General features: G+C 54.6%; 1 protein-coding gene across 2 annotated transcripts in view; it reads left to right on the top strand.

The window, feature by feature from the left end:
- BSN (bassoon presynaptic cytomatrix protein) overlaps positions 1–13,097 on the top strand; it is a 116,004-nt gene that overhangs the window by 81,372 nt on the left and 21,535 nt on the right. For both annotated transcript variants that reach the window (XM_054481598.2, XM_063661115.1), the window contains exon 3: positions 5,329–6,213. In XM_054481598.2, the coding sequence (XP_054337573.1) occupies positions 5,329–6,213 (885 nt within the window). The remainder of the gene's footprint in view (positions 1–5,328; positions 6,214–13,097) is intronic.

The following is a 13,097-nucleotide window of genomic DNA, read 5'->3' as shown; positions in this document are numbered from 1 at the left end:
GCTGTTTCTGTGATGTTTCAACTTGTACCAAAATGGAAAGCATAAATGCGGCATCAGGCGTGATGTCAGTGCTGAGTGATCTGAAACACTGAATGCCTGCTCTCCCTGGTAGGGCTGGGGCTCTCCACAGGAAGAAGGCTGAGTGACGTCTGCAACCCTCCTTTTCCTTGCTGCTGGGGGGTGAGAGGAGGGGAGTGGGAAGAGAACATGTGACTTCGGGGGGCTCTCAGAGCTTCCTGATAGCCATGGAGGTGACCGTGAGGTAGACTCCACCCTGTGAGCATCCTTTGGGGCCAGATATGGCAAGCAAGGCTGAGTCCCACTCTTGAGGGCTGAGACACTCTGTGCAGCCAGTGTTCCTGCAGCGAAGATGTAGAAGCTCTTCCCAGAACTGCCCTCCTTGCTCCAGAGCCCAGTGGAGGAATTAGCAGGGAGTGACCATTGCAGACAGATCACAGCTGCTCATTCAACTTAGAGTTCATATAGCCTCCAGCTTGGGCCCCAAGGCTCTGCATCCTTGGCCAGTGCCACCTTAGGTGCCCTTCTGCACACTGAATAGTTTGAGTAAGGAAGCAGCTAAGAAAGACTCTTCTTAGGGAGAAAGTCCTCTCACAGCTACAGAGCCCACAGGGTCCTATGTTTCCAAGTCCCTAGCAGACAGGTGGCAGTGGCTCCCTGCAAAGCCTGTAGGAAGGCTTCCGGTAGCTTCTGCTTCCCCCACCTCTTAAACCACCTCTTGACCTTGTACTGCACTAAGCCTTCCCATCCTTACTGCCACCTAGACCCCCACTGGGCCGGGGTGCACGGGCTTCCATGGAGGTCCCTACCAGACCTTGGAGATGGCAAGATGGGCTTCCTTGCTAGCAAGAACAGTCAGCTCGTTCAAAGCTAATGTCCAGCAGAGCTGTCCACCTTAGGGTAGCCCCAGGAAGGCTCCTGAGACATGAGGCTCATGGCTGGTAGCCTGCACATCTCCTGCCCATGTGCCAGATCAGGATCTTGGAGGTATTAGACAGCAGAACCCTAGCTGAGGCTTCTTGTCACACTGGTAAAAGGCTAGTCCCTCTGATTCTGGTGGAGAGCCAGCTTGGAGAGGACCTAGGAGCCACAGGGAGCCTTCTGGGTTCAACCTCTTGATGAGGAGGCATCACTGTGTGCAGCTAAGGAAGGCTCTAACTGTACTGGCACTCAGGCCAGGGGAGTCTGCCACAGAACTATTCATGAATACCCAGTCTGGGTGGGCAGGTGGGTTGGGGTGCACAGCCATCATCTCTCTCCCTAACCCGTGGACAGGCTCCATCCCCCTGAGTGTGGGGATAGGGGCCTTGCAGTATGGAGGAAGAGAATGAGGTTGGGCTCTTCCCAGGAAACTCCTGGGGATCTGTGGGGTAGGCAGAGAGGGGGATGTATTGCTGGCCTCAGAGAGTTCCCTCAGCCAGTGTCCTCCTTAGGAGGCCTTGCATGCTGGGCCTGAGCCTGGGAGGGGCTGTGGGGAGGGTGCGGTCAAGGTTCCTTACCGTCTGGAAGAGGCTGGATAGAAATAGCTGCACCCATCTGGGCGATGAGTCACTGAGGGGCGTTTCAGCCTTTTCTTGGAGAAGTTCTATTTTAGGTGAGATGCCTGTGCCACAGCCTGGATGACGGAGGCTGGGGAAAGGAAAGTTCTGGCGGTGAGTGCAGGAGGTTTGGCACATGCCTTTGTTCAGCCTGATTCAGAACCCCAGGGAGAGTCACCCCAAAGTCCCAGGATAAGAAGCCTTACCTCCTAAATCCCCTTTCCCAGGAAGAAGTCTCACCTCAGGGCATGCTGCAGTGCCCTGGTGAATGAGAGAGATGGGACGTTGAGTGTGGGCTGGGCACCCACGGGAAGAACTGAATTTGTGGCTGCCACCCTGGGCCGGAGGCTGAGCTTCCTCTCTGGGGAGTAATCCCCTTCCAGGGTCCCTCTCCGGATGAGTAGAAATGGCCTGCTCTGGGGAACTCCAACTTTGATGGGAATAAGCCCCTCCCTCCCAAGAATGACCTTTCTAAAGAGGTCTTTAGACTGGGTTCAGGGACTGAAATTGTTTTCTCTCTGGCTTTCTCTGCCCAAACATAGACAAAGCTGCCTTGCTTCTTTTTTTTTTTTTTTTTTTTTTTTTTTGAGACGGAGTCTCGCTCTGTTGCCCAGGTTGGAGTGCAGTGGTGCAGTCTCGGCTCACTACAACCTGTGCCTCACGGGTTCAAGCGATTCTCCTGCCTCAGCCTCCCAAGTAGCTGGGACTACAGGCATGTGCCACCACACCCAGCTAATTTTTTGTATTTTTAGTAGAGATGGGGTTTCACCATGTTAGCCAGGATGGTCTCGATCTCCTGACCTCGTGATCCGCCAGCCTCTGCCTCTCAAAGTGTTGGGATTACAGGCGTGAGCCACCGTGCCCAGCCTGCCTTGCTTCTTAAAAAGCATCTGGGTGGGTTAATGGTTCCCAGCTAGTGGGATGGCTTCTCACCTCCCTGCCTCGGCATCACTGTTCTTAGAGTTTCTAGAACTGGGATTGGCCTTTGGGGGGCTCTGCCAGGGTTTGCAGTGCTGACTTCTAGAGCCTGACTTGGCCTTTGGAAGAGGCAGGACTGCAGAAGGCACCAGGCTCCAGGCTGTCCAGGCTGTGGTTTAGGAGCTACGCAGAGCTGTCAGGGCTGATCTTGCCAGCAGCAACACTTCCTAGCCAGGGAACCATTGAGAGCACATTGCTAAAACATCTCAGATCTTGGTTTTCTCTCCTGTGAGGACAAAATGAGAGAATGCCTGTGAACATGCCCTATGTGGTGCTTGGCACAAGGGGGTGCTCGCCAAAGTGCAGTGTTCTCCCTCTTCTTGGCTGCTGCCCTTGGGTTGCTGGGATAAGGCACATGAGCCCAGGTCCCCCAACTGGCAAGTCAACCTGCAGCAGTAGCCCTGGGGCCTCAAGGCAGAGAGCAGGGCTGGAGCCACATGTGCGGGTAAATAAAAGGGGCCTTCTGCCCCAGAGATGAGATGGCACCTTCCCCTGGTGATTACTGGGTGGCCAGTAGGGTGCATTCAGAACCTCTGGCTGCAACCACAGACAGAGAACAACCTTGGCCTCCAGCCTCGGCTCTGGTTGATGAGGAGGAGCCTCTTCATTGAGGCACCAAATCTCAGGGCTTCCACCTTGTTGAGCTATGACCTGCATGACCAAATTGCCAGGATGAATGAAGCAAGCCCCTCTGGCATGAGCCCTGCTCTGTACCACATGTTGTGTGCAGCCCCGAGAACACCCTATCAATGAGAGCTCATGGGCTGCTTTGGGGGACAGGAGACACCTTGTAAACAACAAATCAGTAGACACTTTGGGAAAGAATAAGCACTATGGAGAAAATAAGCTGGGTGATTTGACACAGAGTACCCGGAGGGTGTTTTATTTTTATTTATTTATTTAATTATTTTGAGATGGAGTCTCACTCTGTTGCTCAGGCTGGAGTGCAGCGGCACAGTCTTGGCTTACTGCAACCTCCGCCTCCCGGGTTCAAGCAATTCTCCTGCCTCAGCCTCCCAAGTAGCTGAGATTACAGGCGTTCGCCACCACACCTGGCCAATTCTTACTATTTTCAGTAGAGATGGGGTTTCACCACGTTGGTCAGGCAGGTCTTGAACTCCTGACCTCAAATGATCCTCCTGTCTCTGCCTCCCAAAGTGCCTGGATTACAGGCGTTCGCCACCACACCTGGCCAATTCTTACTATTTTCAGTAGAGATGGGGTTTCACCACGTTGGTCAGGCAGGTCTCGAACTCCTGACCTCAAATGATCCTCCTGCCTCTGCCTCCCAAAGTGCCTGGATTACAGGTGTGAGTCACCGCACCTGGCCAAAGGAGAGCATTTTAGATTGTGTGGCCAGAGGAGGCCCTGGTGGGAAAATGATACCTCTTCTGAAATCTATACAACAAGCTGGGCCGGGGGCAGAGGGAATAAGGAGTACAAAAGCCGTGGTACAGAAATGAGCTCAGGGAACCACTTGGCAGAGCAGACAGCCTAGAGTGTCTGCAGTGAGACAGCCAAGGGGAGATGGCAGGAAAAGAGACCAGAGAGAGGGGGAGGCTGGAGTGGGGCTGGGTTGGGTCACAGGGTTGTGCTGAAGAGTTCCCAAGGTGTGGTGGAAATCCACTTAAGAGTGTTTGATCCTATTGGTGAGATGCTCTGATTTACCTGTGGGTTTTTGGAGAAAAATTATTGGTTCATGTAACTGGAAGTCCAAGGGTAGACTTGGGGCATAGCCAGATCCAGGGAATGGAATGAAGTCATCAGATCTACTCCTTTCTCCTTTCGTTGACTCCTACCATCTATGGACGTCATTCTTAGCGTCTCTCTGTATGTTGGGAAAGAAGACTACTGCTGCTCCAAAGCTACATCCTTCTGATTAGTAATCCAAAGGAAAAGGAATAAAGACCCTCTCTCCTATTGTTCATTACCAGATAACGTGGAGGACTCTGACTCTGTTTGCCAGGTCACGTGCCCATCCCTGCACAGGGCTAATGACAGAGGGAAACTGTGTGTTTATCACATGGATAGCGGCACATGTCTCGTTTGCTTTGGAGGCATGAATCATCCCACTTCTTTAAAAAGCTATCTTCCTTAAGGGAAAAAAAAAGGCTTTTAAAAATTCTACTTAACATCAGTCACTTACATTGCATTACTTTACCCTCACTTATTTTGTTCTCAAGATTTTTCATTCTGTAGTATCTTGTTTCTTCAGCTAGACTCTAAGCTCCTTCAGGATAGGAATCATGGTTTCTTTTTATTCTCTATGCCTCCTTCTCCCACATATTATTCTTCACTTATTTATTCATTATGCAAGTTTTTACTGAATACCCATTGCATACAAGCACTGTTCCAGGGCCATGCCTTTCCTCTTGGGTTAGGTTTTAAAAGATCAGTCTGGCTGCTATGTGCAAATGGCCTGAAGTGGGAAGCAGGGGAAGGCTATTGGGTTCATCCAAGCAGGAGGTTGGGGTGCACAGATCTGAGGCACTGCCAGGGGGTGGCGGGGAGGACTCTCAAGCAGGAGGGTCTGGCAGGCAGTGGGTTGGTGGTTGGGGTGGGGTCGGGGGATGGGACTGCCTCCACTGTCTCACATGCCTGGCAACTCCTAGAGGGCAGGGGAGTGCCATCTGTCCTTCAGCCCTGCCCCCTGGCAGCCCAGAAATGCCTGAGCAGGGCTTGGTGCTCCTGCCTGTGCTAGGAGTGGCCTTGGCTGCTGTGGGGCCTGCACTGACTGGGCCATGAGTACCGCCAGTCCTGGCCACCCTGCTGACTATTTTGCTTCTCTCCTCAGGTGAAGGAGTGGCTCTGTCTGAACTGTCAGATGCAGAGGGCTCTGGGAATGGACATGACCACTGCACCTCGCTCCAAGAGCCAGCAGCAGCTGCACTCCCCAGCCCTGTCTCCTGCCCACTCCCCGGCCAAACAGGCCCTGGGGAAGCCAGACCAAGAGAGATCTCGGGGCCCAGGAGGACCACAGCCTGGGTCCCGCCAGGCTGAGACAGCCAGGGCCACGTCAGTGCCGGGGCCTGCCCAAGCAGCTGCCCCTCCAGAGGTGGGGAGGGTGTCTCCTCAGCCCCCTCAACCCACCAAGCCTTCCACAGCTGAGCCCAGGCCACCTGCAGGAGAGGCCTCGGCCAAAAGTGCCACTGCAGTGCCCGCTGGGCTTGGTGCCGCTGAGCAGACCCAGGAGGGCCTCACTGGTAAGCTCTTCGGCCTTGGCGCATCGCTGCTAACCCAGGCGAGCACCCTCATGTCTGTGCAGCCCGAGGCTGACACCCAGGGCCAGCCTGCCCCCAGCAAGGGGACACCTAAGATCGTCTTCAATGATGCCAGCAAGGAGGCTGGCCCAAAACCCTTGGGCTCAGGGCCCGGGCCTGGGCCAGCACCTGGAGCCAAAACTGAACCTGGGGCTAGAATGGGTCCTGGATCTGGACCTGGAGCCCTGCCAAAAACTGGGGGAACAATCAGTCCAAAGCATGGCAGAGCAGAACATCAGGCAGCATCGAAGGCTGCTGCCAAGCCAAAGACCATGCCGAAGGAAAGGGCCACCTGCCCACTGTGCCAAGCTGAGCTCAACGTGGGCAGCAAGAGCCCAGCCAACTATAACACATGCACCACCTGCAGGCTCCAGGTGTGCAACCTGTGTGGCTTCAACCCAACACCCCACCTGGTGGAGGTAAGAGCTGGACCAAGCATGTTTCCTTGAACCTTGATGAGAGGCCGGGCCTGGGTAGTGGGTGGCATGGGAACCAGAAAGAGTTCTGGGTCTGCAGCAGCCATGGGGCTGCTGCCCCTGTACAACTAATGCTGCAAAAGGGCTGCATTCCCTTTCCTGTCCCTACCTCAGGCCCCAGTTCTACTCAGAACTAACTTTCACTCAAGAGTTGGGGGTAATGGTGCCTACTGACTCTGACTAGTGCCCTAAGGCTGATCCCAGAGTCCCTGAGCTGGCCTCCCCATTTCCAGCTACCATGGGCATGGCCCTGATGAAAGACACCAGCCTCCCCTGCTCAGATAGGAGAACCTGAGGTCCCATACTGCCATGGACCTGTGACCTTCAGAGGGGTAGGGATCGAATGGCCATGGTGCAGAGGGTTGTGTCCCACATTCAGGGTGGGGTGGGAGGCTTTCTCACAATGGGGCAGGGCATGTCCCACTGTCCAGGCTCCAGCCCAGCAAGGTGGTATTCAACCTTGATTGTCTCTTCTGAGGTCATAAGTGTTGATGTCTACTTGTCAAAGTCACAGCCTTTGGTCCACATATTTTACCCAGGCTGGGGCTGGGCTCTCCTTAGAGCTGCTGGTGGGGATGCTTAGAGATGCTCCTCTTTCCCACAGGAAGGTTTGAGACAGACCTGGGGTTGTGGCCATTCTCTCCACAGTCCCTGCTCCAGGGAAGGGCACTGAGCACGGTGCAGCGCTAGGCAGGAGGGAGCAGGAGGCCCAGTGTAAGGTTCAGTGTTCCCTCGAAGCCTGGAGTCCAGCCCAAGAGGCTCAGAAGGTGAAGGTGTCCTGGCAGAACTAGACCAGCCTGGGCCAGGAGCAGATGCTGCTTCTGCTCCTCCCTCAGTCCTGTGGCCCACTCTCCCTGGCCCAGGGTCACCCATGTGACCCTTACCATGCTGCCTTGGGCGTAGCTTGGTGTGTCTCCTTCCTTAGAGTGCCCTCAGTCTTGATAGGTGAATGTGTTTCCCAGCTGTGTCACGTTAGGAGATGTTCGAGCCAAGGCCCTGCCTCTTGCACATGGGCAGCCACCTGAGCCCTCTGGTCTCTTGGGCTGAGCCATTTGTAGCTGATAGTGGCGCAGGGGTGTGCGGAGTGCAAACAACCACTGGCCAGGATGGGACAAGAGAGGAGAGCATGATGTTGCCATCGCCTCTGTGGCACCTTGTTCTGACTTCCCTTGGGCCAGGACTCCACAGGAGTCCCCGTGGGACCCCAGCATGACTAGGAAGACTACTTTGACCACCAAAGGCCACACTTTCCAATATGCAGGGAAGGGCAGCCCTGAGCAAGACAACTGACCTCCTCATGTGGCACCCATCTGGTCTTCTAGGCACCACGAAGCCAACTCTCCAAGCTTTAGGTCTGGTGGCTCACTGGCGACAGTTTGCCTCACTGGCTTGGGGAAAGGGGTGTACCAGGGTGTCACCACAAGACCAGGAGAACCCTAGCTGGCTGCTCTGCCCAGAGACTTCCAGGCACAAGCTCACTGCTGGTCAGGTGGGGCACACTGACACTGAGCGACTGTGAGCCCCAGTGGACTTCTGAGTTGGCCTGGCCTGGAGGACTCCTGTCCCCAAGAGACCTCCCAGCCCACATTTCCTTATTAAGCAGAATGTGCATGAATGGGAGGGGAAAACTGTCTCTGTCCAGGAGCATAAATGTTCCTGATGGTTCCTCTTGGCAGTCCCTGGGCCAGGCCACGGGAAGTGCTGATTCTGCCCAAACAGAAGAGTTTCGTTCACATGCTGACTGGATGAAACGTCTGGATTCTGACCTAGGCCTCTCATTAGCTGCTTGGTTTTGGCTTTCCTGGACCCTGGAGCTTCTCTCTCTTGACAGCCAGTGTTCCCCCCATCACACCCCTCTCAATTTCCTGCTGTCTCCATGTCCTGCCCCACTGCCCCCTCCTTAGCCAGGACCACTGTCATCTCCACGGGGTCTCATGGGTCCCATGGGTCTGAAAGCAAAGCTGGGGGATGTCCTGGTCCTAGTCCTGGTCCTACCTCATCCCCAGCTCAGGCTGCTCCTGACAGCAGTCAGGGGTGATGAAGTCTCTGTAACTCCTTTCTCATAGCTCTCCCTGTCAATGCTACTGTCCCCAGAGGGCCTGCGGCTATTCTGGGGAAGGTGTGGATAGGCGGCCATAATGCCTCTCCCATGATTCCCTGGACTACCACCATCCACCACCAGAGATGCAAGCCAGCAGCCCGGGGTCATCCTCACCTCCTCCTCTTTAACCTCTGCACCTGCTCTATGGACCAAGCCCTGCCAGCTCTGCCTCCCCACTGTCACAAGAATCTGGCCTCTCTCCTACCCATGGTCACAGCCTTAGTCCTTCCGTCCTTATCCTCCCTTACCCACACAATGACCAAAACCTCTGTGCAGCTTCACCTGCCTTGGGTCTTGTGAGGGGCTGGTGTTGATATGTTCCCCATCCCTTCAGCATTGCTTTTCTTCACTGAGGCCCCTAACCAGGCTGTGGTCTGTCTTGGATATCACCTCAGCCAGTGGCCACTTGGCATCCTGAGCAATTTTGTGCTTCCCTGCGACCTACTTTGTGTGTTCTTGGTTAGAGGTTTCTGATTTCTCAGCACTTGCCAGAGACACTTACTCTGCCTTGGGAGTGTGGTGGTAAGGCCAGCAGGTCCTTCTCCAGGTCCTAAGGGTGGGTCCGCCATGGCTGTCTCTCTCTGGACCTTGCCTGCTCAAGAACGACTGTGCTGTGTCTCTGTGCACAAAGAAGGGACAGACCAGTGGAACCCCACTCACAGCTCCCACAGCCCTGTTAGACCTCCTGGGACTCCACCTGAGGCCACAGTCAACCATCTGGGCCAATGGGTTGGGAATTTTCCCCATAGGTTGGAACTTTTCCTGAACATTTCTGAGCTGTAAAAATCTTTCTTCTTTCTAGATTGGGAGTTCAGAGCACACAATAGAGGAGGGAGTAAAATTGGATCCTTTTTCCTTTTGAACTTTCCTCTGAAAAAAATAACCATAGTGCTATTTAGTGAGTCATTTCATAATTAAGAGTTGTTGATTCCAATTTTTTTTACCTATTTGTCTTTTGGAAGGATAATAGTACTCTCTGGCTTAATTTTTAATTGACTTTCAGTTCAAAATCGAGTTTATGAAGAAATTAGTTGAATTGGAATTGTGACAGTAACATTACCAGTCTCTTATTATATCATCATTGCCAAAATTCCAGCTGTGCCCTTGAGAAGTCGGGCCTCCCTGGGCAAAGTCCCTTGCACCTGTGACACGTGGGGCTGGGCTTGCTCACTGGGGCAGGGGTTGCAGCAGGGGCATCAGGCCAGAGGTCCTGTTGCCTCCTATGTAGAATAGGGACCACGATACTCCCTTTCAGGTTTCCGTGAGAACCAGGTGAGATGCTGTACCTCAGATGCTTATGCAAGGCCTGACACAGTCAGCCCTTAAGCCAGGATATTGGAAGAGGAGTATCCTAAAAGAGGGGTCTCTGTGTGAGAAAGGAAGCATCCCCATGAGCCCCTATCTGGGTGTGGATGGACCCTGTGGCTGGTGTAAGCTCTTGGTATCATGAGGCATGCCCCACAGGAAACGAACACATTTGGTGCTGGGGGGTGAGGGGGGTACAGCCCAGCTACAAGGATACACACTGGGGACACCATGGTGGGTTTATTTTATGGGAGGAAGAGGCCCAGAAAGAAGGAGCTTAGGCATGTCCAGCAACAGGGAGGCTCAGGGTCGCAGAGTCAGGAGAGGAATAGCAGCACCAGTGATGGCCATCCCTGTGGTCCAGTGTCCTCCAAGATGACCCCTGGGCATCCTTTTCTCTGGAGTTCTCATTCACAGCCCCCTGGTCTGGCAGCAGGGCTGAGGGTGTTTAGGGCCAGGCAGCTGGCCATAGGGCATTGACTGGAACGGTGTCACCATAACCATACTGGCATGCAGGCCAGCTCCACACATGAAGAGATTACGTGGAATGCAGGTTCATTCAGACGATGGCAGACAGTGCATGATCTGTCCTGGCTCACAAGGCACAATAGCCAGTGGTCCCAGAAGGCAGCAGCTCTCACGTGCCTAGAGGGCACCCCACTAACTCAGTCATCCCATTTCCCCTTCTTTACCCTAAATAGTGATGCCCTGAACCACTGAGCGCCATCTGATGGCATACACATCTGCCTCTCCCACTGTCAGGTGATGATTGTCCTTGGGGAATTTGTACCTTCCTGCCCCAGAAAGGAACTGGACAGAGGGAGTGAGGCAGAAGTAGTCATCAGAGCCACCCCATTATCCATCCCCTGCCCTTTTGTCGAAGAGGCCAGGCAAAGGGGTAAGCAGGCAGCACTTTCCCAAGGACTGGGGCTGGCATGGGCTGAGTGAGGCAGAGTACGAGAGGGCTGCGCAATGAATGGATGGCTGAATGAGGAATGAACGCTGAAATTGGGGAATGGAAATGAGCGGAAGAATAAGGGAATGAACGATTGGGATGGAGGTAGGGGTATGTTGGGGTTGGAGAAAATGAGAATAGAATGAATAAAGGAATTGGGACCCCAGCAACTGTGTCCCAGCCCCCAGGCACAGAGATTCTACATGGCCTGCCTTCCACCCGATTCTCATTCCCCAGAAGACTTGGGCCTGGGCCAGGTCTCCCCTGGCTCTACTCCTACCAGCCCCAGTGCCCTGTACCCTTCTTCCCCACTCCCAGAGGGCTTGTGAAGGGCCTCCAGCAGCCAGGTCAATGTTTATTTTTAGCCCTTACTTCACACGCCTCTTCCTGCCTGCTCTCCCTTCCTCACTGCCTACTATAGCAGGGCCAGGAGCTAGAGGGCCTGCCAGGCAACTGCAACCTGGCTGTCGCCGTGAATAAATGTATGAAGGAGCAAAGCCCCAGGGAGCATGTGACCACAGGTAACATCTCTGCTGAGAGCTGGGCCTCTGGGCTCAGGCAAGCTGGCCTCTCCAGCATTTGGTCAGAGTACTTAGCATTAGGTCTGCCTCCTCCATCCAGACCACCCTTCCAAGGTGACTTGCTTCATTTAGACTGTTGCTTCTGTGTGGGGTTTGCAGGCCAGAGATGGGGTTAGGGGTTTGCCAGGCCACCAAGGTGGGCCAGGGCAGATAACCAAACTTTGAGAGGCCTAACATGAGATGGGTGTGCACAGGGCTCCAAAGTGGAGTTAGGGCAGCATTGTCTTGGGCCAGCCCACTGGGCCTAGATCCTAAACCCATCATGCTGACCATAGGGCTGGGGAAGGGGCTGTTTGATCATTTCCAGAGCTCTCTTTCTTGGTCTCTGCCTATAGCCCTGCCATCTCTCCAGGGTCATTTTGCCATCTCACAGTCCTTTCTGACATGGGGGAGTTTCCATTGTGTACACAGGTGATGCTGGGGGCATGTGAGCTAGGGTTCCTGGATCAGGCTCTGTGCTCTCCCATATCCTGTTCATCTGCGGCTCGGTCTCAACCTATCTGTATTCTCCCCAGGCACCTCTGGGGGTGCACCCTGCCAGGCCAAGTGAGCCCAGGGCCTGGCCAGTGGCCAGCACTTAACTGCCTTGTGGGGTTTTGTGTGGAGACACATTGAGCATCAGATAAGGTTCAAGGGAGTCAGTAGTGGTGTTAGGGCTGGGCTGTGCAGAGAACAGAGTATATGTATGTAGGGCATCTAAAGGGTCCCCTTCCACAGCTGGGCCACTGCCCCATTCCTCTGCCTGGGACTTGTGCATGGGGTTGGGCCTCGGGGAAGAGCAGAAGCTCCAGTGGGAGAGAAGCAGTCTCGACCCTGAGTAACCAACCTGGGAAGCAGGCCTGTCCCTCAACACACACCAAGGCCCTGCCACCTGCCCAGCCTAGCCTCTGCTGAAGCCCAGAGCAGAGAAGTGGAGTGTAGCTCTCTGTGGACAGCAAACCAGGGCAGAATCATTGACATGTTATCTGCCATGGTGGCCCTAGGATGCCAGGCTAAGGGCAGGCACCCTGGGGGTACCAGGCTTCCAAGGCTGCCAGAGGCAGCATGTGAAGTGAGGGTACTGAGGTTGTTAGCCTTCCTGGGGGTGGCAAGGGCCAAAGGTCACCTCCTTTTCCAGTCCTCTGGCTCTGTGACCTCGTGGTTCTTATGGTCCATCTCAGTGGCAGAGTTGCTGGTGGGAGCCTGTATGTCCAGGCACCTGGGATGAGTCAGCTCCCTGCAGGACGGAGGGAGCACTAAGGCTCTGCGCCACAGAATAAGAACAGGCACAGGTGTCTGTGGGACCCTGCTCTGGGCTCCACTGTAACTCTCATTCTCCATCCCATGTGGGCCAGGGAAGGACTTCAAATCCTGCCAAGGAGGAGCCTTGACTCTGGAGGAGACTACTGGGAGACATGCCCCTGTCAGCCTCAGACCTGCTACAGGAATCACCCATTTAGGCCTCAGAGATGCCCAAACCCTACCCCTGTACAAAGCAGCTGGGGCTGGGAGACTTGGACTTCGCTTCTTGTGTTCTGGGGGCTTCACCACTGATACCTGTGTCATACTTGTAAATGACCTGTTTGGGGTTGTGGGCTCCAGAAAGGCTGCATGCCAGTTCCTGTCTGTCTGCTGAGTCATGGCTGTCTTCAGCCCCCAGCACTGGGCCTGAAACAGTAGAGGATCCTGAGAGTGGTGGACTGATGGTTGAGAATTTGATCCCAGTCCAGCTCTGGAAGGAGCAGGGCCCCTGACCCAAGGGCCACCACACATAGTCCCCATCAGAGGAACAGTCCAGAGCCCTGGGGGCAGGAGGAGGCCTCTACCTGAGGGTCTCTGCTGGCCTTAGACAAGGTGACTTGGGCTGGGGATTTGAGCAGGGAGGACTGCTTAGCCCCTCTGTCCT

This window comes from Pongo pygmaeus, chromosome 2, assembly GCF_028885625.2.
Source record: "Pongo pygmaeus isolate AG05252 chromosome 2, NHGRI_mPonPyg2-v2.0_pri, whole genome shotgun sequence".
Classification (NCBI taxonomy): domain Eukaryota; kingdom Metazoa; phylum Chordata; class Mammalia; order Primates; family Hominidae; genus Pongo; species Pongo pygmaeus.
Note: the sequence above shows the minus strand (reverse complement) of the source record. Positions and strands in the feature narration are given on the sequence as shown.